Here is a 26,173-nt window from a genome sequence, read left to right as displayed (position 1 = left end):
TTTGTATTAGTATATATTTCTTTGTTTGTGTGTGTTTATGTCATGTCAGAAGATCTAGTGATGCCTCTAGAGACATTATCATAAAGAAAATGATTATGAATATGGCCATGAACTGATTTGTGTCATCTATGACCTAGTAGCTGCATATTTGACCAGTTTCTGCAGTAGTAGTTATGGTAAGTTTCTTTTTAAATATAAAAAAATGAGTTTTTATTTATAAAACTATTATACCAAGATTAAAGCCAGGACTAATTTATGTTCTGCAGAAAAATAAATTCATATTCAACAACATGAGAATGAGTAGGCTAAAAATGATGACAGTTTTTCATATATATATTTTTTTCTTTAATTTTTTCTTTCTTTTCTTTTTTTGGTGAACAATCCATTTAATGTTTGTAAATGTTAATATTTAAAATGTATTAACACGGACTCTAGCAACTCTCCACTCAGCTACAATCAGCTGTGCCATTCTTATAGAATTTACCTGCACATTACTTTCTTTAATACTTATATATATATTTTTTAATACTGATATACTATAGTCGATATCCTAAGGTATACTTTTACTTAAAATGACGTTTGGAAAAACCGTAAGACCATTCGTCATTACATAAGCCACGCCCCTGCAGGGGTAGCACCGTGCGCGTTCACCCATTTCGCGTGTGTAATCTTGAGCTTTCAGCGGCTGCGACTGCGAGCTGCACGTCCGCTATCTCACGCGCGTCCCCGCGGCTAAACAGGTAGTCAGGACTCGCGCGTCGCGCCCACGCATCAGTTCTGCGGTTCCATACGGGGCACGACTCAGCAAACGAAAAAGACAGGATAGAAAAGAGAGACAGACAGCAGTGCTAAGAGAGACCGAATAGAAATACGTGAAGAGAGAGAAGTGTCCAGTGTTTCGGGAGTGATGACGGCGGCGGTGTTTTGCGGGGCTCTGCTGATGCTGGCCTTGGCCTCGGGCGGGGATGCTGCGGGGGAAGGAGGTATCTCGTTTGAGTACCACCGATATGAGGAGATGCGGAAAGCCCTGGTGTCCGTGTGGCTGCAGTGCCCCTCCATCACCCGCATCTACACGGTCGGGGAGAGTTCCGAGGGCCGAGAGCTGCTCGTCCTGGAGATGAGCGACAACCCTGGCATCCATGAGCCTGGTGAGAGATGATCATTAATTATGTCAGATTATAATAAGAAGACGGTCATAGCATAACCAATGAAGCTCTTTGGAGAAGCATAAGCAAGCATTTTCCTTTGTGTGCCATGTTTATCCATTCTACATGAAATTAGATCAGGCCATGGATCAATAACAAATCGATAAAAAGGGGTTCTCAGATGACAGTCACCCCTTCCTATTAAATCCCCTTTAAAATGTATTTCACGTTTTAACTTCTTGCAGACGACAAATTAGGTTCTTAAAATGAGAGGTTCATAAATGAGGTGAAAACAATCTCTGCTCCAGTGAAGCATCCACTGAATGGCCATTGAAATTTATGATTTTTAAAATGTAAATGCTCAAATGTATTTAAGGTTGAAATTCAACAGTGACTGCATTAGAAGCATTAGAAACTATTTTGCATTTTCCCAATGGAGTGCTCTGTCACATTTAATAATTTTGCAAGTTTTCCATAAATCATCGCATTGATGTATCTCTGCTCGCCGTGACGCGCAGGAGCGCTTTGGCGTGTGCCTGTGCGCGCGCTCTCAGAGATGTGATGACAGGCTGAGCAGCTCACTGTGCGCGTGGACGCCATTTTGCAAATGTTGCTGGATCTGTATTTTGCAGATCAATTACAGACTCATTTACACACGGCTTATTGCATGGCTTCTTACCAAATGAATATACACATATTGATTGTAGTCTATATATCGTTTATATTAGTTTATTAGCCTCTTTCTTGAATAGACTACAACAATGAAGGAGGTTGCCCAAATGAGGGGCTAGTGTTGGCTTGGACAACGGTAATTATTCAGAAATGTCTGATTGCTGATAGTAGTTATTGACCAATCAAATTTTAGAGGGCCTTGGAATAAAATCAGTATTTTTGCTGTGCACATGCAGAGCTTATATGGTAGGCCTACGCTGCCATTTTCTAAATTGTTGCACAGGTCATTAAGGTTTGAGCAATACAGGCTTAAACATAAAAGTAATATTAACACTAACATTTAGTTTGTGTTGTGTAGGCCCGTGTTGGCTACTATGGTTTTAAATCCTTTATCCGAAGCTGTGTATACTAATTAGTTCATTTAGTGTGCTCAATTTGGATTTTGGATCTTTTCCATTTAAAGTCTGGAATTAGGTTGGCGGATTAAGGTAATTACTGAACACCTCACACTGAAACCATAGAGATGTATTCATTATTTAAGAGTGTTGATTTTATGATAATGTATGTTCTGGTTCCAGAACTTGAGTACCGAGACTCAGTAAAGTTATTACATGTATAGCTTATCTCTGTCCATGAAACACATGTGTTTATGTTTATACAGACCTATTAGAGTTTATAGTAAAATTTATGTGATGTTGACTGGTGTATCGGAAATTTATTTACCCTATAATTTACTTTATTCTGATTAGATTAAAGTTGTTTATTAACATTAGTTAATGTACTGGATAGAACATGAACGATGAACAATGGACGATACTGTTCTGTGTACTGTGGACGATACTAATTTCTACATATACTAATGTATTATTAACATTTAAAGTTGAATAAATAAATGAAAAAATATAATCAAGGAAGATAAAAAAAATATCTTTAATAAATAAAAAGATTATAAAATTAAAAAAACACCCCTTTAACAAATAATAAAATAGTATTAATAGTAATACATAATCTATTATAATCTAATAACTAATTGTCAATTAATAATAATAACAAATTAATAAATGCTGGAAAATTGTTCATTGTCATCATGATACCCAAAGGATTCACTAATTGAACTTATTGTAAAGTGACCAACATTTCTGTGTATGCCAGTTTAGCTATTACAGCTCATTTTCAACTATAGTCCCTGGACATGTATTAAAAAAAGACACAGGATATTTCATTTATTTTTAAAATGCTGAAGTCACGCATTGGATTTCTATTATTGACACATTCAAATTATATGTTGTTGACTAAGCATAGCTGATTCACAGTCTTGAGCAGTTTGTGCTGATGTGAAGTTCTATGTGTATATATATGTGTGAGAGAGTGAAGGAACACGTGTGTTCATTTGTGTTTTGGTGTGTGTGTGTGTGTGTGTGTATGAGTGAGAGCAGTAGGAGCAGTAAGAACCTTTATCCTTAAGGTAGGGCCCCGGTTCCTTAAATAGTATGGTTGGCTCTCTGTATGTGTGTTTGCGTAGATATGACTCATTGCATTAAGTCTTTTATTGCTACCAGATGAGTTTCCGGCCCCACCCTCACCTCAGCAGCAGCAGCATACAGATGTGAGAGAATGGGACATCAAAGAGAGGCGGCTCTGCTAGTGTTGAACTTGAGTGTTACAGAAATAGCTGTTGCCCTGGAGACAGATCAGCTTAGCACCATGAGCCATGCGCTTCCCTGTGCTCGGTCAGATGAGGAAGAGGATGAGTGGAAGATTTAGCGCGGGATGCCGTCTGCCACGGGGGCCGGGAAGTGCTGAAAAACAGGCCATCTGGTGCTCTGCTGAGTTAGCATGTGACAACAACACCTACAGTATAGCAGATACACACATTCATCCATTAACTTGCCGAATACACGTTGGATAAGATCTGGCTTTTTTACTGTCTTCTTTCAAAGCTTTTCAAACTGATCAAGTGTGTCGTATATATTCATGTAAATATTGCATATGCATATTTTCGTTATGCTCTTTCTAAATACACATTGGTATTCTATGACTTTTATAAGCATTAGAGAGACACATCCCTTGGTTTTCCCATTGGTTTTCTCATGGTCAATCCCACTGAAATGCATTCATTGTAGTAACATTTTAATTGCATGATTTCCCCCCCTATATACACTCACCGGCCACTTTATTAGGTACACCTGTCCAACTGCTCGTTAACACTTAATTTCTAAGCAGCCAATCACATGGCGGCAACTCAGTGCATTTAGGCATGTAGACATGGTCAAGACAATCTCCTGCAGTTCAAACCGAGCATCAGTATGGGGAAGAAAGGTGATTTGAGTGACTTTGAACGTGGCATGATTGTTGGTGCCAGAAGGGCTGGTCTGAGTATTTCAGAAACTGCTAATCTACTGGGATTTTCACGCACAACCATCTCTAGGGTTTACAGAGAATGGTCCGAAAAAGAAAAAACATCCAGTGAGCGGCAGTTCTGTGGGCGGAAATGCCTTGTTGATGCCAGAGGTCAGAGGAGAATGGCCAGACTGGTTCGAGCTGATAGAAGGGCAACAGTGACTGAAATAACCACTCGTTACAACCGAGGTATGCAGCAAAGCATTTGTGAAGCCACAACACGCACAACCTTGAGGCGGATGGGCTACAACAGCAGAAGACTCCACCGGGTACCACTCATCTCCACTACAAATAGGAAAAAGAGGCTACAATTTGCAAGAGCTCACCAAAATTGAACAGTTGAAGACTGGAAAAATGCTGCCTGGTCTGATGAGTCTCGATTTCTGTTGAGACATTCAGATGTTAGAGTCAGAATTTGGCGTAAACAGAATGAGAACATGGAACCATCATGCCTTGTTACCACTGTGCAGGCTGGTGGTGGTGGTGTAATGGTGTGGGGGATGTTTTCCTGGCACACTTTAGGCCCCTTAGTGCCAATTGGGCATCGTTTAAATGCCACGGCCTACCTGAGCATTGTTTCTGACCATGTCCATCCCTTTATGGCCACCATGTACCCATCCTCTGATGGCTACTTCCACCATGTCACAAAGCTCTAATCATTTCAAATTGGTTTCTTGAACATGACAATGAGTTCACTGTACTAAAATGGCCTCCACAGTCACCAGATCTCAACCCAATAGAGCATCTTTGGGATGTGGTGGAACGGGAGATTCGCATCATGGATGTGCAGCCGACAAATCTGCGGCAACTGTGTGATGCCATCATGTCAATATGGACCAAACTCCCTGAGGAATGCTTCCAGCACCTTGTTGAATCTATGCCACGAAGAATTGAGGCAGTTCTGAAGGCAAAAGGGGGTCCAACCCGTTACTAGCATGGGGTACCTAATAAAGTGGCCGGTGAGTGTATATATATAAATTCTATCTACACCTTTTCCCCACTGTATTGTACATATTAATTGTCCAGAAAAATAAGAGCATAACTTAAGCAAGCAAAGCTCTCTTTTTTTGTGTAGGTTTGTGATGAAAGTGGTATCATCCAGAGAGCGAAACTTCATTAATAATACATCCTGGGATTCTGTTCTCTCTCCCTCTATTTTTATGGTTAACTGTAATTAGACAGAATTACAGTTTAGTCTTTGTACAATCATGTGGCATTCTGTTTCTAAATCAAACCTTTTTCTTTCAATATGTTTTATCTCCCCAGTCTCTGCAGTGATATTATTGTTACGTCATACGTGGCCCTGACCGTTTGGGAAATGTGTGTGTGTTTCCACTGCAGAAGTGTGCACTGTGCTGAATCAGTTATCTTGAATTAATGATCCCCTTTGGTCAACATAGCATGGAAACCAGCGTGTCTCTGACGTTTCTGGTTCTGTTTGTGTATGTCTTTAAGAGGTAATAGACTTGCGTCAAGAGCACACATTTCCTGACTGATTGAATTGATGGATTCACGGATGGATGGGTTTAGTAGAAAGGACAGGATTTAAGAAAGAATGGAGTCAAAACTAAATGTATAATGCAGAATATTTAAATAATCCTTTTTATATTTGAGGTTTCAGTTGGGAGGATGTTTGAGGTTATAGAGAGGAAGAGAGTCTTGCATGTTATGTAAAGTGATAATGTGAGTTTTGTTATCATGTGGTCAGATGAGGATCAGAAAGATTAGAATAAAATCCCTTTCTCCCTTCCTCTTTATTTTCTTCCCATGAAGATGAGGCAGCAGTTTCTGCTCTCTAAGGCACTGCATTTCTCAAATCTTTGGTCTCTCTGTTCTCTCAATGTATCTCTCAGGCCAACACAGAGCGAGAGAGGGAGAATGTGAAATGGCAGCAGGAGAGTTTCCAGTAGGGGTGTAACAATATATCGTGCCACCACAATATATCGCAATACAGAAATGCAACAATACGTATCGTGGATAGTGACAATATGTATCGTGGATAGTCCCCGCAAAATAAAATGGAATATCAAAGTTAGCTTTTTAATCAACAGTACATTTTTTGTTAACCTTTTATCATGTCTTGGAGTATCGCAATAATATCGTATCGTGAGTTCAGTATCGTGATATGTAACGAATCGTGACATGAGGGTATCGTTACACCCCTAGTTTCCAGTAAACATAATCCTGTGCTAGTGTGGAATAAAAGTTGTTCAAATCAAATCTGGATTCTAAGGATGAAAGAAATACACTTTAAGCACTTGATCATTTTGATACTGCAGCCATAATTAATAGCAACCATCTTGCTGTTAAACATATCTTTATTGAATTTTTTAATTTTAATATTAGATATTAACAAATTTAAATAGAAAGAGTGTCTTGATGCCTTCAAGTTACGTTTCAGACATAATTTCTCTATTTACTTGAATATTTTTCCTCCCAAGTTTTAAAAGAAACCAAAGCTGTTGCTTCGAATTTCAAAAACCCACGCACTCCTCCTTCTGGACCGATCACATACTGTATATTACTCTGTTATTGGAGCAGGCCAGTAAGATTAGAAGACTGGAACTACCTTTTAACTGTATAAATATGAAACATCACTTGAGCGAAACACAGGCGGATCTATTAATATTAAAGACAAGAGCAGATCACTGCTGTGGCATAAAACATCTTATTAAATCTAAATGCACTTCAGCAAGTATTAATTAAATTGATCAATGTTGGCATAAAATACATTTATAATGTTATAAAGATTTATCTATTTCATCTATTATAAACTTTCTATTTATCAAAAAAATTCTGAAAAAAAATGATCACAGATTGCACAAAAAATATTAAGCAGCACAACTGTTTTCAACATTGATAATAATAAGAAATATTTCTTGATCACCAAATTAGAAAATTAGAAGGATTTTTAAAGTAATTTCTGAAGTAATGGCTGCTGAAAATTCAGCTTTCCCATCAAATGAATAAATTACATTTTAAAATATATAAAAAATAAAAAAGGTATTTTAAATTGTAATAATATTTCACAGTATTACTGTTTTACTGTTTTATTTTGATACAATAAATCCAGCCTGGAGGGTAGTATATAATAAAAACTTTCAAAATGTTAGATTGCGTTGAGATTACTCCATACATTTATGAGAATAACCGTTATTTACTGTAATTTATCAACAGCCCTAATGGCGAGACCCAATTTACGTCTTACATTTGCTTCCGAAGGAATTATGATCTGTTTGTGACATTGAATCTTTATTCAAGAAGTTTATTTTCTTTCTATTGACATATTTTCTTTGTGAGAAAGAGAAGAAAGAGAAAGAGGGATAAAGGGAGCTAGGAGACCGATACAAAGAGAGGAAAGAATATATGAGATAAGTATGTGGGGGGATGGTGTTGATGTTACAGAATATGTTTAGAGAGAGAGAGGTGATGTAGGCTGTATGGCACAGAAATGTGTTATTTTACCCTTTTTGTTTGGCTGTTTCATTGATAGATTAGCATTTTTCGCTCCCCTGCTGCCCGCACCTCACCTCATCTGTACAGCAGATGATTTTCTCATCACTCCTATCAAGACAGCTTTGCTTTGTTCGGATAAGACACAAATATATAACTGTTTCATAAGAAAGGGAAAGTTTGTTCTTCACAATCTGTGTAGGATTTCACACTTTGTGTGGTTATCTTTGATGAAAACCTTTCGCCCACCTGATGGGAGTAGGGGTGTAAAAACTGTTTGGACAATGAAAATTCATGAAAAAATAAAATTTACAGTACCGGTTAAAAAGTTTAAAACAACAGCATTTATTCAAAATATAAATCTTATCTAACAATATAAATCTTTACTTTCACTTTTTATCATATGTATTATCAGATGCTCGTCCATGCCTTTGAATTTAATTTATATATTTTATATCTAGGTTGTTAATTAATCGTTAACATGAATGACAAATGTCATGCAGTAGGTCATAGATTTAGTCTCGTAGATTTTATCTTAGGTGTGGGCAATTGGAAAACCATTTATTGTATTATTACATTACATCAGTTGATATAAAATATATTTAAAAATACTTTTTGAAAGTTACACAGCACATCCTGTCATATATGTTAAAAGAAAAACCAAACAAAAACTGAAAACACCTTCACTTTCTCTCTCTCAGTCTCTCACACACTTTTTTCTCACCCACCTATCACACACACACAGCACGTTCAGACGCACATTTCCTGTGGACAGGCCTGGGAATACTTTGCTTTGACTTTAACATCTGTGAAAGAGTTTGGCAGTAATTTCATTTTGAAGTAGTTGGAGCTTCAAAGGCTGGTTGTAAATGTGACAGGGACATACATCCTTATTTAGGAGCCTGAACACACACACGCTGTGGATATTCCACACATGCTTCTCTTTAATTGCGAGATGTAGAATATTTAGATGTTCAGGGGAGGCAATGAAATAGACGGCTATAAAAAGGCCAGAGCCTGCAAGGACCCCTGCTGAATAAAACTGCGCTTCCATCTGCTTCCAATCTGTGTGCATGCATGGCAATCAAATGTGCATTCAATACTGTATGTCTTTGTATTCTTGTTTAACTGGTGTGTTGGCTTTTCTAAACAGGTCTGTGCAATGTAAACATCTATTTCAGAGCCCATGCTCTATGTAAGATCCTTATATAATGTTTACCGCGCAATGGCAGGTAAACATTGTTTACATGTTGTGTATTTGTAAGCTCTTCAACAATAGTCAGTGCCGTGTGCTTATCAGGCAGAATAGTTCTCAGAAGCTCACGTTTCTGAGATTACCAAAGGAAAAAACGCCAAGTGTCCTTCCTGGCCTCTTGATGATTTGTGCTTTTGTTACCTGAGGGATGAAATGTGTTTGCCTATGTTAGTGCTCGAGTTTGAGCACAAAAATCTTAGGGAGGGTTTAAATGGGTCAGGCCATTGTGTAATAGAGAGAGTTCTGGAAAGCTCCAAGGACATTACCTGAGCTCATGTTTGCATTGGGTTTACTGTTTGAAATATAATATATGTGTTTTGTACTAGTGAGACATTTTGGTTAAATATCTATACATGTCTTTATACATATATGTTACTATATTGTACACTACTACTGTATATCAGGTATTTTAATGTTTTTGAAAGAAGTGTATTGCTCACCAGGGCTACATTTATTTGAAACAGTTATATTGTTAATTGTTAAATATTATGAACATTTTAAATAACTATTTTAAAATGTAATTTGTTCCTGTGATGGCAAAGCAGAATTTTTAGCAGCCATTACTCCAGTCTTCAGTTAAATTATTCTAATATGCTCAAGAAACATTTCTTATTTCTGTTGAAAACTTAATTCTTTGAAGAATAGAAAGTTCAAAAGAATAGCATTTACTATAATGTCATTTCATTGTCACTTTTGATCATTAATTACTGACTGAACTTTTCTCTTACTGACTGAACTTTTGCAGTGTGTACGTGCAGCCTACTTATTCCTAATTTCATATTGTTAAATGCCTGGATACTGTCGCGTAGGTTTGATTTTGAAATTGGTGGGGACGGGGACATCAATAAATAAATATATTTTAAGTTTTGATCGAAATTATTGCTAGGGATATATCAGTGTCACTGGATATTGGTAGGGACACGTCCCCAGCGTCGGTCCCTACTAAATTCTACGCCCCTGCTGCTAGATAGTATTATACAAGGCGCTGTAACATAAATATACATGAAATATTGAAGTAATATTATTACATTTATAATTTGTATAAAAATATAATGCATAAATATTTATATATATATAGTATTTTATTATCAGCTAATATAATAATAAATATAAGTATCGGCACCACAGTATTAATCAGAGTTTTGGAATTTAGGGTTAAATCCATTAAAGTAAGTATGGGGAAGTTGTTTTATTACCACAGATATGCATTGAGTTCAGTATTTGTAAAAAAAAAAAATAATAATAAAAGAAATAAAAAACAATTATTTACAGACACGTGTATCTGAAAACATTTGAAAACTCATATGGTTTCTCTAATAACTACTCCATCTGTTCAGTCAATCCAGAATTATGAATGTTATGCAGATTAATGTCCTCTCTTTCTCTCTGTCTTTCTGTGTGTGTGTGTGTGTGTGTGTGTTGATCTTGACATCTGGCTAGGTGTACCTTTCTAGGAGTAATTCTCAGTAAATCCAAAACCTAGACAATAGTCACTCTATAAACAAGGGGAGACCAAGGTCATTCGTGTAAACGAATAAGACCATGTCTTGAGTCTGGACTAATTAAAGGGACTGCTTTTGAAGGAGTACAGAAGAGAACATTAAATAACCAAGAGGAAGTCCAACATCTCATATAAAATGAATAGAAAATAAAACAGCTCATAAAATATTTAGTTTGACCTCCTGGGGTAGAAATGGCTTAGTCTTTAAAGAATTTCAGGCTCTATTTTTGGAAATAGACAAGTATATTTAAATAATATCTGTACTTTGGGTAATTTTTTAAATGGTTGACTTTTTATTTTGTGATTTGCGGTTTTCTGTGCGTTTTTTTTCTGATCAGTCGAATCCTTGTATTAACCCTGCTAACTGGGAACATTCTCAGAACTTTGGCTAACATTTCATAGGTGGAACAAACAGTCTTCCAGTAACATTAATGGAACATGTTCAAACTTATCTGGTCTTTAAAAAAAATTCTAGCACAAAAACATTATTTATACATTGTTCATGGAACTTTTTTTCTGTTGTACGTTCGTTTAATGTTTTTGTTACTTCTTTCTTGTTTCAGAATGTTTTTCAGAACATTCAAAAGTAATGTTCCCATAATGTTTTAAGGAGGGATTGTTCCCTAATGTTTGCATTATGCAAGAAAAAAAACCCACTTGAACATTCAGTTAAAAGTTAAAAGTTTTATAACTTAATGGGAACGTTAGCAAAACGTTCTTAAAACATATTTGTTTCAGTTTCGGTTTTTGAAATCACAGGTGTAATGCGATAAATTTGTTCTTAGAGAAGTCTTTTTATATAATTTAAAAGCTTAAAATATAATTAGAACTGTCTTTTTTTTTTATTAATATAATATTTTATTGTTTTTTGAGTGTAATGCAATTGACCTTAGGTTAAAGTTTAAGGTCAGTGTTTATTTTTCTCTCTATGTGTGAAACTCTCTATTCGTTCTAACCCAGTACCAAGATTATAAAATGTATGTAATAACTGCTAAATTATGGACTGTGATCTGTGATTTGATCTATTGGTAATATACTGTTGGTGTTGTTTTTGACATGTACATATTGATGACGTAGCTGTCAATAACTATTTGAGCATACAGTTCCACTTTTTAAAAGGTAATGGTTAAAATAACTGGCAAAGCATCGTTTAGTTGTTATTTGTGTCAGTTAATGTGCATACAGACTCATGCCATTAACTGTGTATGTTTTTGTGTGACAGGTGAGCCGGAGTTTAAGTACATTGGGAACATGCATGGTAATGAGGCCGTGGGCAGAGAGCTGCTCATCTATCTGGCTCAGTATCTCTGTAACGAGTACCAGGAGGGCAACGACACCATTATCGACCTGATCCACTCCACACGTATTCACATCATGCCCTCCATGAATCCTGACGGCTTCGAGAAAGCAGCCTCACAGGTAAACACACACACACATCTTACACAATAAAAGAAGAATCTAAAATCTAGAATGCAGTTGTAGCTCTTTATAAACTGTATGTGATGGACAGAATCATATTTAGAACTATGAAACAAGATGGACGAAGCTGCTACAGTAAGCCCTGGTTGTACAGTATTTTGAGTTTTCAGGTATCACTGGTTGACTAGTCTGGTGTTCAACATCTTTTAGCAGATAGTTGTTTTGCCAGAATGCATGGGTGCTGATTTCATAACACTATACTGTGGTTTACCACATCCTTCTGCAGCCTGTACTCACACAAGTGTGGGCTTTGACATTTCAAGACACAGTTGACATATTTTATACACGGGGCCCCTGGACTTTTAGTTTAACGTTTGTTGAGGGGAAACCGAGAGATTATTAAACACCTCGCTGGGATGTGGTTTACCACACTGCTTTACTGCTTCAGAAGTAATAAATATCTGTGCTGACCACAAAGCAAACATGCGTCGTCTCTGGGCTTTTGTGATCGTTTCAGAGGTGGATGGAAAGTCCTGTCCTGTCCTGGCAACTAAAAGCACAAAGGTTGCATATTTTATATAGTACATATTTTATGCAAATTTCTTTAGAAAATGATTTCAGTAGGACAGAGAGGATAATAGAGGTCACAGATGAGATAAATTCTTGTGTCATTGATATGGGTTTTGTTTGTACCTTAAAACGGTTGTAACGGTTTTTCTTTTCTTTGTGGGACACACTTTAAGAGACATTTTGCCATGTCTTTACACAGCTCTTTTCCATAAAATGACTCCAAAAAACAAACACAAAACACAAAAAAAGTACCTTAAAGGTGCAGTGTGTATTTTTTAGCGACATCTACCGGTTCGGTTGCGAGTTGCACTAAGGGCTCAGCCCACCGCTCATCCCTCCCTTTCGAAGAAGCTACGGTGGCTAAAACGGGACAAACATATCGTCGTCTGAGACAGCAGAGAATAGCCAGAGTAAGCCAAGAGTGTGTAACATTGTCACTGTTTCTGTACCACAGTCCATTATAAACCACATCATGGATAAAGTTTACAAAGCCATAGTCAGGTGAGGATCAAGGGTCTTAATATATAATATAATAAATGATAGTAATCAGCTGATTGTCTCACAAACGTAACCATCACATTTCTCCCCACATAGCAAACCCATAATACAGCGAGGGAGAAGAACCACATGAAACTCTGCAACTATATATTTTTTCTAACAGGGTAGTAAAAGTTTAGCTGGCTAAATATGAGCTGTTACTGTGGCTGAGCTGGTTAAAGCGTAAAGCCTTGTTTAAACTCGACACGTCCGCATGAGCTCAAAGGTGCGTGCGGCAAAAATGACATGATTGTAACAGCGCGCGCGCCTCCGCATCCCCTAGACACCATTTACTACACACAATAGGCTTTTTTTCTCTGATTTTGAAAACTCTTCACGATCGACTTAAAATGCTTCCAAGATCGACTTGTCAACCGCGATCGACGGGTTGTGATTCCTGTAACATACTGTAAGGTCAATGACGAGTACTAATCAGCTGTCTCACGAACGTAACCAGCACATTTATCCCCACATAGCAAAGCCATAACACAGCGAGGGAGAAGAACTAAGTTATATGAAACAATCCAACTACATATTTTACACCACTGACAAGGGAAAAGTCCCTATTCACGGTATTTATGGCTAGCTTCTAGCTTTCTGCTGCTTCTCTTTCAAGGTAGTGACGAAACGCAACCAAATTTTTATCCAATGGTTTTTATCAACCAAATGCCTGGATTTAATAAATAAGAAGCGAATATTACGAGATAATATAATCATGGAAGCGCCGGCGTGGTCACTTGCATTGCACGTTAACTGGAGCATCTCATCATAAATTAACCGAAACTCAAGGTATAGAATTTAAGCTTGAAATGTCTTTAAACGAAACAATTCAAAACGAACAGAAATAGTCTACTCTCTGATTATGTTATCCATTATGTGCATTTCTCTCTGGGGCGTTCACTACGGAGATGGCGATCGCGGTCAAATCTATCAAATGAGGGAGATCGCTGTCAAATCCCAGGGACAGATAATCTGTCCCTGGGGAAAGCAACGTTGCGCCGAATTGAAAAAGGAACTACGTTTCGTTAGCAAATTTTCAGTAGTAGCGCGTTACACTACTTTTTACCCGAAAAAGTAGTTACGTTACTGTAACGCGTTACTTTGTAACGGGTTACACACAACACTGGCTACGGTAGAAACATGAAGTCACAATATGTCGACCTTCATAGAAGGGGGTGCCCGCGGTTATGTAGATATAAATATCTCATTCTAAGGTAATAAAAACATTACGGTTTATTAAGTAAGTTCTTTATACACCACTGAAAACATAGTTATGGATGTCATATTGCATTTCTGTTAATAGATAATCAAAAATTTTACACATTGCACCTTTAAAAGTCACTATGTACTTTACTGGTATGGAAAAAGCTGCATAAAGATTCTTTTTAAAAAATAGCATAAGCGTAAGATTGCACGTTTGGGATAAATTTTACTTACTACTTAAAAATAGAGAGCTTATTATTTTTTAAATAATGTTTTTAGTGATTGTGATAATTTTGCTAATGGCGTTATTTATCATAATATATATGTGCAGTCTGGTGAGATGAAGGACTGGTTTGTGGGCCGCAGCAATGCTCAGGGGATTGATCTGAACCGCAACTTTCCAGATCTTGATCGCATCGTCTACATGAACGAAAGAGACGGAGGATCCAACAATCACCTCCTGAAAAACCTGAAGAAAGCTGTGGATGAAAACACCAAAGTGAGAAAGGGTTTGATCAACTATTTGTCAAAAATTGCAGCATGGTATTAGTAGTGTTACACATCAAGGAAGAGAATCAGTGGTTTTTGGGCTGGTAAAATGAATGATTGGACCTGTGTATGTTACAGCTCGCACCAGAGACTAAGGCTGTCATTCACTGGATTATAGACATTCCATTTGTCCTGTCAGCCAATCTGCATGGAGGAGACGTGGTGGCCAACTACCCATATGATGAGACACGCAGTGGTGAGTAACCACACATATACAGTATTATACACAAAAAACATACAAACTTATATAGAATATACAGTATATATTATTATTCTTTTAGTGAGCTTATAATATAATATAAAATAATATAATATAATAATAAAATTAATTTAATTTAATTCAAAAGTTTTGTCAGTAAGATTTCAAAAAAGAAATGAATACTTTTATTTAGCAAGAATGCAATAAATTGATCAAAAGGGACATTGTTTCTATTTCAAATAAATGCTGTTCTTTTGTACTTTCTATTAATCAAATAATGCTGAAAAAACTGTATCATGATTTCCACAAAAATATTAAAGGGATACTCCACCAGTTTTTCTTATTAAACTATGTTATTCCCTTAACCAAGACGAGTTGATCCATACCTCTCTCGTCTCAGTGCGTGCACTATATCGCTCTGTATTGCCGCAAAACTATGTTAGCACTTAGCTTAGCCCATGCATTAAATATGGGCCAAGCAGAGAAGCGACCAAACACTTCCACGTTTTCCCTATGTAAACACAGTTACTCAGTAAAATACACAGTAAAATTGATGACTATATTGTATGGCGGAATACCATAACAAGTGCTTTTGAGCAGTTCGACTTGGCGCAATAATATCTTCACTCGTGAAAAGTCCTCTTACCGGCTCCCGCTTCCTCTCCCCCTCCCTCTGACATTTCCGTCAATGTTTACATAGGGAAAACGTGGAAGTGTTTGGTCGCTTCTCTGCTTGGCCCATATTTAATGCATGGGCTAAGCTAAGTGCTAACATAGTGTTGCGGCAATACAGAGCGATATAGTGCACGCACTGAGACGAGAGTGGTATGTATCAACTCGTCTTAGTTAAGGGGAATAACATAGTTTAATAAGAAAAACTGGTGGAGTATCCCTTTAAGCAGCACAACTGTTTTCAACATTGATAATAAAGGGAATGTTTCTTAAGCAGCAAATAATCATATTATAATGATTTCTGAAGGATCATGTGACACTGAAATTCAGCATTGACATCACAGGAATGCATTACATTTTAAAATATATTCAAATAGAAACAGTCATTATTAATAAAACAAATTGTAACATTTGAAGATATTAGTGTTTTTACTCATTTTTTGATCAAATAAATAACGTCTGTAATATAAATAAATCTAATATAATTACTACACAGTAATCTTTTCCATTACACACCTTTTTCCATCATTTAACATAATTCAACAATTATTTAACCTTTTTACTAATAGGTTTTAGAAAATTTCCTTACACATGAATCATCATCGTTCAGATGATCATGTCACGGTTTGTGGTGGTTTTAGTTTCATTTTCAAGGACTTTTAGTTTGTCTCCATTATTTCCTGTATTTTCTTTCGGTTGTCATTATATCTGGTTGTCATGGTTACTTATTGTTTGATTGATTTCACACACCTGTTCCTTGTTTTAATGGGCTATATGCACGCATAACTTCCGCGTTTGATGCAAGGATGCTCTTGCGTTTCCGGTTGGGGAGATTTAAAGCGGAGGAAAACGGGATTATGGCAGAGTCTTCAAAATTTACTGTCCTCTCGTCTTTGAAACGAAACTTTAATACGTTTAGATGTAATTTTATATATAGTTATGTTTATTTAATATAATAAACAAAGAAGCATAAACAAAACGAGGGGTGTCTGTTTTGTCTGTTTTTGTGACTAACGTTTCTTTAGTATAGCAATAGAGTATAAAAACCAATATAAATTCTCGGTATAGCATTGGACTCTACGATCGGCGGAAGTAATCCAGCATCCTTAGACCTTCACCGGAAATACCGCCGTGCATAGAGCCCATTCCTTGGTTAGCTGTGTAAATATAATGCCCTCAGTTTCATTCACTCATTGTTTGGTGTTGCCTGTGCCGTAGCACACTGTTACATTGCATATTTGTTTGTGGATTATTTGCTTTTGCTTTTTGTAAATAAAGTTACGCTGCTATTAGATCTGCTTTGCCTCACCTCGTCTTCTTCCTCTGACCGGATGTTACACATAGAATTAAACCAGGAACATTTATCATGAAATTTATATGGTAATGACAGAACTGTGTCCTTTCTGTTTGTCCATCAGGTTCTACTCATGAATATAGTGCTAGTCCAGATGATCTGGTGTTTAAGACTTTGGCTAAGGCCTACTCCAGCTATAACCCAGTGATGTCTGACCCAAACCGGCCGCCATGTCGCAAGAATGATGATGACTCCAGTTTCACAGAGGGCATCACTAATGGAGGAGCCTGGTACAGCGTGCCTGGAGGTACAATACACAGCTTCAGAAAATCACTCATCTGGTGTCTGTACTTCTTGTGCTGTCCATCAGAACATCTGTATAAAGGAGTTCAGTGACCTAGAAATAGTGCAGAGTTGTAAATCTTTATTGAGAAAAAAATTATAGAATTGTATACAACACAAATTATTAGTTATTATAAATGTGTTAAATGCCAGATTTTCAGTTTGGATCCCACTGTACTATATGGCAGAACCTGATTTTACCAGGTACAATATGTTCCTGGATCAGCATCTTTATTGATCCTAGAACAACATTCATATTAACCAATCAGATTTGAGGGACAACTTTAAAGTTTATGTCAAGTTGAGGCATACAACCAGGGTTAGGTGCTTCAGTGTTACCTATCATTGCCCTCTGATTTTAGGGATAACTTATGGGTAGGGTTAGGTTTAGGGGTAGGAATATGGTTAGCATTACATTTTCAGACAGGAAAGTTGTTCCAGGATCAACTAAACATGTTGACCCAGGAACACGTCTAACTCAGCAAAATCAGGACATGTGTATATTATATGATGCCATGGGTTAATGTGCTTACTCAGGACATTTATTTCATAAATGCTAAAGGCAGAAGGTTTAATACCAGATTTGCAAAGGAAACTAACAAAAAGTTTTTAAATGGCTAAACTTTTCAAGAGATCAAGATGGAGGTATTTTATAAGTTTACAGCTTTATTTAGTTGGAAGGAAACTTGTAAATTTATAGAAATGCCATCAAAATTTCTCAAAAGCTGGCTTTCAAATTAGCAGTTTGGGGAAGGTCTGATAGCATGACGCGAGCATCACCTAACACCAGTTCCTGGCCATGCTGATGTTCTTTCAAATCCCCACAGCCATGCTTCAAAATTTAGTGGAACAATTTCCTGGAAGAGTGGAAGCTTTTATAGCAGCAAAGGGGGATTAATGCAGATGGTTTTGAAGTTAAATGTGCAACAAGCTTATATAAGTGGGTGTTTGGGTTGTGCATGTTATGCATGTTAGCTACAAATAAGAAATTACCAAGAAAAATGGCACTCGCTGTCAGTTGTCAACCCTTGATGGTTCTTTTTTCTCTCTCTGTCAGGTATGCAGGACTTCAACTATCTGAGCAGTAATTGTTTTGAGATCACTCTGGAGCTGAGCTGTGATAAGTTTCCTCCTGAGGACTCACTCAAGCAGTATTGGGACCAGAACCGCAACTCACTCGTCAGCTATATAGAGCAGGTATACCCCGATCCTTTGCTTTCACATGCCTGGTGCTGACAGGAGGAGAGAGTTGTTTTGTTTTCTGTAAAGCTCAGACTTATGAGTCAGGATTAGAAGGATTTCATCCTTTTTGATCCCTCATGTCCTTCGCAGGTTCACAGAGGAGTAGCAGGATTTGTTCGTGATCTCCAAGGGAACCCCATTTCAAACGCTTCTATTTCTGTTGAAGGGATCGACCACGATATCACCACAGGTACACACACACACACACACACACACACACACACACACACAGCAATTTAATATTCATTTAAAGGCTAGGCACCACTAGCATCATTAAACAGAATTTATAACTATATGCAGTATATATTTCATTATTGTTTCATAATTGATGAACTTTGCGGCATTGACACTATTGAACTGAATTGAATTCACATTGAAATGACATGAGCTGAATAGCGACACTATTAAAGCTACTTTACAGCTGACATTGAAGTTTTTCGTAATTGATGAATTCTGCAACATTTATTTTTTAATTTAATTTTTTAAATATTAACATTTATTTTTTAATTTAATTTTTTAAATATTAACATTTATTTTTTATATTAACACCTAAACATTTAATTAGAATATATATATATATATATATATATGTGCTTTAGATATATACATACATATATACATACTTACTGTATAGTACGTCAAAAGTTTGGAAACATTACTATTTTTAATGTTTTGAAAGAAGTCTCTTATGCTTATCAATCCTGCATTTATTTGATCAAAAAAAAAAAAAAAATACTGACCCCAAACTTCACAAAAGTAAAAAAGAAAATTGTTACAAAATATTTCTATTTTAAATAAATGCTGATTTTTTTTGTTTACTTTTTATTCATCAAAGAATCTTCACAGGTTAAAAAAAATAATTAAGGAGCACAACTGTTTTCAACATTGATAATGAATCAGCTTATTAGTATGATTTCTGAAGGATCATGTGACACTAAAGACTGGAGTAATGATGCTGAAAATTCAGCTTTGCATCACAGAAGTAAATTATAATTTAAAGTATATTAAAATAGAAAACCATTATTTTAAATCGTAATAATTTTTCACAATATTACTGTTTTTCTGTATTTTTGATCAAATAAATGCAGACTTGATGAGCATAAGAGACTTCTTTCAAAATCATTAAAAATATAAATGTTTCCAAACTTTTTAATAATATATACATATACAAATAATTTATACATTGGTTTTTAACCTGTCAGTGAATTCTGCCTACAATTTTTTTATATTTAATGTCTCTGCAAATGAAGGTCTTATATAAGAAAGGCTTTTTTAAAGAATAAACAATACACATTTCGCCTTTATGGCATGAACTCTAGAACCCAGCATGGTTACTGCTGGAAACAATTGTGTGTAGGTCTGCCCTCTTGTGGCCATTGTTTGCCACTTTATTTGCAAGTTAAATCACTCTCATTCTTTTTTTCTTTAGCTAAGGATGGCGATTACTGGCGCTTGTTGGCTCCTGGTAACTACAAAGTATCAGCATCTGCTTCTGGGTACCTCACTGTGGTCAAGAAAGTAGCTGTTCCCCACAGCCCTGCTACACGGGTAAACACAGACCCTCTTTCTCTTCCTCTTCTAATAATATCTCATTTCCCCTTTCTCATGTCTCCAATTTCTCTCAATCTCAGCTGGATTTTGAGCTGGAGTCGCTGGAAGAGAGGAAGGAGGAAGAGAAGGAGGAGCTCATGGATTGGTGGAAGATGATGTCAGAGACACTCAACTTCTAACTGACCTGAAGCAGAGGCCATCACAAGCATTCTGGGTGTAAAATATTTATTGTCATATGTGTGTGCTCATAAACCTAAAAGAACTTAATTCAGCTTCTTTTATTTTATTTTATTTTTTAATTGTTTTATGTTAGAGGCACTACATCTGAACGTATTTACAGTACAACAGCCATATGCACATTATACAATTCATACATGTTAACAAAGACAACCGGTGGTAGAGCTGGGCTAGGTTCCTGCATACTTTAGATGGTTGTCCTTGTAAATATGGATGAATGCATATATTTCCACTAAATGAAATGCTGGAAATATCCTGTGTTTCCTGCAGGCATGCAAAGGTAATTACAAGTACACACAGAAAAGAAACACATAACATCGATATTGTGGAGGCATTGGACCGATCCATTTCTCTTTTGTAACGTTGTGTTTTACATTGATATTGTGAGATTCTTTTGTTGCTATGGTCACCAATCACGCCAACCAATCAGAGAGCACTGTGTTGTGATGAATGTTTATTCAGCAATGAATATTACTATTTATTCTGATTATGACTGAAGCTGATGTAGACAGCACTCATTTACACCTGATCTCAAGTCTGTTTCTGTTCAAACACTGTTTCAATAATATTATGCTTGATGTTTTGAATGGGAGTGCTTTTGATAAACCTGTTTCATTTACTAATGCTTTAATAATTACAACTTTGAATATCATATCCAGACAATTGTTCAGATGAATAGAAAATGGAAGAGGTTATCAATTGAACTCCTATCTTATGTTATAAGAACTATATAGGAAATAAAAAAATGATGAACATATGATAGATAATAGCTATAAATCTGTGTTATCTATGTTTGTAAAGCAGAGTTTCATTTCAGATCATTTAACAGCAGATTTTAATGGCACAAGCTAAACAAATAGAAGTTTATCTAGATCTGATGGTTTTGTAATCTATACCAAAATGCACAATTGTGCCCAATGAAGTACCATCTGCAGTCTTTATTGAACATTCTGTAATATATTGTCTTTTTTGTCTGTTTCAGTGTCTTTATAATTCGTGTTTTTCTGTCATATGAAATGGCACATGTTAATGCTAAATCAATGACCATTATGATCAAGTCTATAATCCTGCATTCAGAATTGGTCCTACTGATTTGATCAATTTCATGCTCATTGAAATTAAACAAATTAAAGCTTAAACTTTCGATATTAATGCCATGAAATGGCATTTTAAAGCCAGCTTATATATTTGTCCTTTGAGACTTCAGTGGTATGTCTTGTATATGAATGTAATGATGGTTTAATTGAATGACGCATTTCGCAACCAAAATAAACTTCCCTTTCTGTTGTCAGACTTCCTCCTGTTTTTCTTGTCTTTCTAAATCAATGTCTCTGTTTTCTCTTAATAGCTGCACATACTAACATTAGTGGTATTAAAATGAATAAGTGTGACAGCAGTAAGTAGGGTCTAGAAACATTTTAATGGTAATATATAACACGCAGAAAAAAGGCCTCGGGTCCATACCTTCTGACTATACAGTATCCAATAATTAAAACCATTCAACAACATAGTTATGGTATAATATATAAACACTTTAGTTTAGGGTCCAATTCTCACCAGCTTATCGGCATGCGTATTACTAGGATATTGGCTGTTTATTAGTACTTACCTGTATAAAGCACATAATAATGGCTTATTATGCAACAATATTCTACATCCTTTAATCACCCAATACTGAACAACTACCTAACTATTAATGAGCAGTAATTAGGAGTTTATTGAGGCAAAAGTCATAGTTAATAACAGTGAGAATTGTACCATTGTGACCATATACTGCATGTATGTATACATGCATGTATGTGCACACACGCACGCACGCACACACACACACACACACACACACACACACACACACACACACACGGGCCATTGTGACCATATACTGCATGTATGTATACATGCATGTACACACACACACACACTGGATTATACCATAGTAGGCTAAATAGAAACTTTAATGTGTCACTGTTTTGTCAGTGAGATTAAACAAGTTGTGAACAAAGAATAATGTTTAGGTAGCCTAGCTTTAGTAAAAGTAAAGTTTTAACTGCTTTTCACTGCTATCCGCGAAGTTCTCCAGTTATGTAAACTTGTGCAGGCAAGTTACTCAGCTCTATTCTCTATAGTTGCTTGCATAGCAGATCCAAGCAGTCTCGCCCATTATTCATTCCTTACCTATTAGCATAAACCTGATCAATACTATTGATCAGAGAGGACACAGGAACTGTATGGCAGTTCTCCTGTTGGCCCAGAGGGATCCCAGAATGCCTAAAACAGCAATACTATCTCTCTGAGGGACGCTCCTCTCATTATTTCCCTGAGAGAGGGTGAGAGTAGCATTGATATGTGTTTAATTAAAGCTAAAAATACACATGCGCTCCAGTCTCCCAAGAGAGCTGACACCGATATCTAATTGAATGCATTAAACAACAGCACAAAGTTTTCACAAACGGCCAATTACTTTTGCACTTGACTGTTTGGAGTCTTGGCTGACTTGGGCATGTTTACTTTCTTTTTAGATGGTTTCTCCCTCTGCCTTTTTCATAACAGTTCCGATAGTTTCTTTCTTTCTTACTCTCTTTATTTCTTTCTTTGATGGCCATGTGTAAATAGTATAGTCTGGCAAATGAAAGTGAACATCAACAGAGGGCGCTGTTGAAACATTTTATGTTACATGTTGGCTAAATGGACAATCAATGTTACCTTGTGGAAGTTAGAGGAAAAGTTATTAGAACGTTATAAAGCAGCTCTTATGTATCATTTAAATGTATACTCATGTTCCACACACACATTCGTGTATCATCGAGACTCTAATTTTAAATGAGGCAGCATATATGTGAACTGACACAGGATGTTGTTTTACCCCATTTCCCTAGTCAATGTGCGACGTCTAATGCTCATAGTGCCTACATTATGAACATAAAGGTATTAATCCAAAATGTTAACAAAAGCAGGCCTGTGGATCTCAGCCGTGCTACTGAACTAGTGCCAAGTGGATAACAGATACATAAACTCTCCCAAAAGAAGACACAAATTGGAAGGACACACAAGAGAAATCAGAAATCAGAGATCAGGACTGAAAAAGACATCGCCAGGAGATAAAAGTGGTCACATGCTTCATTTCTTTGTGTGTGTGTGTGTGTGTGTGTGTGTGTGTGAGAGAGAGAGAGAGAGAGAGAGAGAGAGAGAGAGAGAGAGAGAGAGAGAGAGAGAGAGAGAGAGAGAGAGAGAGAGAGAGAGAGAGAGAGAGAGAGAGAGAGAGAGAGAGGATACATGTGAATATGTGAGGCAGAATGTGTGTTATTGAGGCAGCTTTGCTTTGATTCGAGAGCTGTTTCAAATCCTCTGCTTCTTTCCGTTCTCTTCCCTCTTTCTCTTTTGTTCTTCTGGGTGGCCTAACCTTCTCTCCTTTCACCAAATAGCCTTCTATCACTGGGCTGTGAACACCATCCTAATCTGTGTGTGTGTGTGTGTGTTTGTGTACAGTATGTGTGCGTTTGCAACGAAAGAATAATGAGTGAGATTCATGTTCGTGAGCATCTGTCTGTTTAGTGTATGTTAATGGTTTGTGTATGCAGTGTGCCTGTGGGATGTGATTATATGTACGAGTGTGAGTGTGTGAGAGAGAAAGGGGGAGATGCTGGAAAGGTCATTGGGTCCAGAATATGTTTTGTGATGGTAATCATAGGATGTGATCGTCCCGTAGTCCTCTCTTTCTGTCTTTCTCCTTTGGCAAATTAAATATATATATATATATATATATATATATATACAGTACATATAAAAAATGAGAATAAAATAAAAAAATAAAAAAAAATAAAAAAAAAATTGTAGCTGGACCTAAATAAAATTTAAAAAGTGTTTTTGTATAGCCTTTTTAGAACTCAGGGTATATTTATTTAAGAGTATCATAAACAACAAAAAGAACAATTAGGCCTAACTGGAGAAAACAAAATTAAGATGATTAAGATTAAAGATAATTATTAAATGACTTTTGTCATTTATTATTTTCACATTGTGTTTGATGAAACGGGCAAAAAATCCCCATAGATTTGAAGGAGATCCCTGGTTCATGTTGGGTTCAGAACTCTATAGAGACTGATGGATTGGACTCTTTCGGCTTGGGACAGTAATCTCCCAGAACACTAACCATGCAGCAGCTTGCTAAAAACCACTCAGAATCACCCACAACCTGGCAACCACCAATAACACCCGTATGGCGGTAAGTTTTGGACCTCTCGCATTTTATTAATACAATGCAAAAATCTAGTTTAGTTGTACCTTGGCTTGGGGTTTGAGTGTAGTCTAAACTTTGGCATTCTTTGCTTATTGTTGGAATGTGTTATAATCTTTTGTTTTTTACCTGTGCATGTGTGGCTATTTTTACCCAAGAAACACCTCTAAACTGTATCTATTAATCGTGATACATGATGGGCTACTGTAAGGAAATCCAGCTGTCTCTCTCTGTGTGTGTGTGTGTGTGTGTGTGTGTGTGTGTGTGTGTGTGTGTGTGTGTGTGTGTGTGTGTGTGTGTGTGTGTGTGTGTGTGTGTGTGTGTGTGTGTGTGTGTGTGTGTGTGTGTGTGTGTGTGTTGTGCGCCTGCGTGTGTGTGTGATTGATTCTCTTTTTGATCTGATGGGTGATCCTGCATCTCTCTTTTAATTTAAAAAGCGCAGTGTAACCTCTTGTTCTTTGTCTTTGTAACAAAAGTCACATCCTGAATACAATGTTAACTCTTTGAGTGTGTCCAGCACACCGAGGCTGCATTTGCCCAGTGGCTGCGGTGGAGTCTGACAAACAGATGCCCTGGAGGCGTTTTCATGCGACTGTTGGACTTTGAGTTTTATATATTAGAGCAGCTGCTGCTGGGGATCAGCCAATCACAGAGATGAGCAGTCACTTCCACAGACACCTCACAGAGACCCCGGCAGAACACTGCCACAGCCAATCAGAGACAGCGTGTGATAGGTCACTACCCCAGGCACATACACACACACACACACACACGTATATGTGTTTTTCAAATTTTCACACTCTCTTTTTAATGTAACATTAAGTCCATAATCAGTTCTGAGCCTCATGACAAGAAATATAGCTACATAATAAGACACAATATGCATCTCAGTGTATCATACACACACACACATACGTATATGTGTTTTTCAAATTTTCACACTCTCTTTTTAATGTAACATTAAGTCCATAATCAGTTCTGAGCCTCATGACAAGAAATATAGCTACATAATAAGACACAATATGCATCTCAGTGTATCACAATATGTATATGCACCAAAGAATGGATTATAGCAATTCTAAAAAAAAACCTTTTTGTGATGCACTGTGATTTGAAGCGTATACAGCGATGAACAGAAGTGCACAGCAAGGTTTCTTCCTTTTTATTGATCCAGCTTTTCACACCCACAGTTGAAGGACAAGCTACCACCTTTTCCACTCATCCCCTGTCAATCCGTCCATTTCATTCTGTGGTAAGATCGAAGAATAGCTCTCCTGAGATAAGAGAGAGAATTGAAGTACAGGAAAGAAGGGAGAGTGACAAAAGTAAAGATACAAATGTAAATGTAGAGCATTATGAATTTGAGAGAATACAAATACTTGTAGGAGCTTATCAAAAAGTGTCACAAGTAATATCTAATTATGTTATCTCAAATATTAAACATTTGTGATTTATATGTTGCTTGTCAATTGTAGATGGCTACTTTGGAATGGCCATCAGTGGAGAAACATGTTTGTTACAGCATGTGTAGCAGGAGCTAACCAGAGGTTAGTGGCTAATGCCCTTGCTAACCAGCCAAACCGACTAGATTAGACAGTATGCCAAACTGCTGTGGTTTTGTTCTGAGTTACTATAGGGCAAGACAAACATAAAGGAATGATTGGCTCATTGAAAGCCTGGCTATTTTTATTCCTTATT

General features: G+C 36.7%; 1 protein-coding gene across 1 annotated transcript; it reads left to right on the top strand.

Annotated features, from left to right (window-relative positions):
- The first annotated feature begins 691 nt into the window (after positions 1 to 691).
- Positions 692 to 20,271, top strand: cpe (carboxypeptidase E). Its single transcript, XM_056256909.1, has 9 exons — positions 692 to 1,148; positions 11,649 to 11,845; positions 14,487 to 14,654; positions 14,783 to 14,900; positions 16,994 to 17,176; positions 18,269 to 18,408; positions 18,544 to 18,643; positions 19,883 to 20,001; positions 20,085 to 20,271. Exons 1-9 carry the CDS (start codon positions 908 to 910, stop codon positions 20,181 to 20,183), a joined length of 1,365 nt encoding a protein of 454 aa, XP_056112884.1. The 5' UTR covers positions 692 to 907; the 3' UTR covers positions 20,184 to 20,271.
- The last annotated feature ends 5,902 nt before the right edge of the window (positions 20,272 to 26,173 follow it).

This window comes from Rhinichthys klamathensis, unplaced genomic scaffold (assembly GCF_029890125.1).
Source record: "Rhinichthys klamathensis goyatoka isolate OS25496 unplaced genomic scaffold, OSU_Roscu_1.1 h1tg000133l_1, whole genome shotgun sequence".
Taxonomy (NCBI): Eukaryota; Metazoa; Chordata; class Actinopteri; order Cypriniformes; family Leuciscidae; genus Rhinichthys; species Rhinichthys klamathensis.
This window is presented reverse-complemented; position numbering and strand designations above follow the sequence as displayed.

Excerpts from the sequence above, each read along its gene's own strand:
- cpe (XM_056256909.1), top strand. The coding sequence starts at position 908 with ATGACGGCGGCGGTGTTTTGCGGGGCTCTGCTGATGCTGGCCTTGGCC. Across the intron at positions 1,149-11,648 it reads CCCTGGCATCCATGAGCCTG|GTGAGCCGGAGTTTAAGTAC; the intron begins GTGAGAGATGAT and ends TTTGTGTGACAG. Across the intron at positions 18,409-18,543 it reads TCGTCAGCTATATAGAGCAG|GTTCACAGAGGAGTAGCAGG; the intron begins GTATACCCCGAT and ends TGTCCTTCGCAG.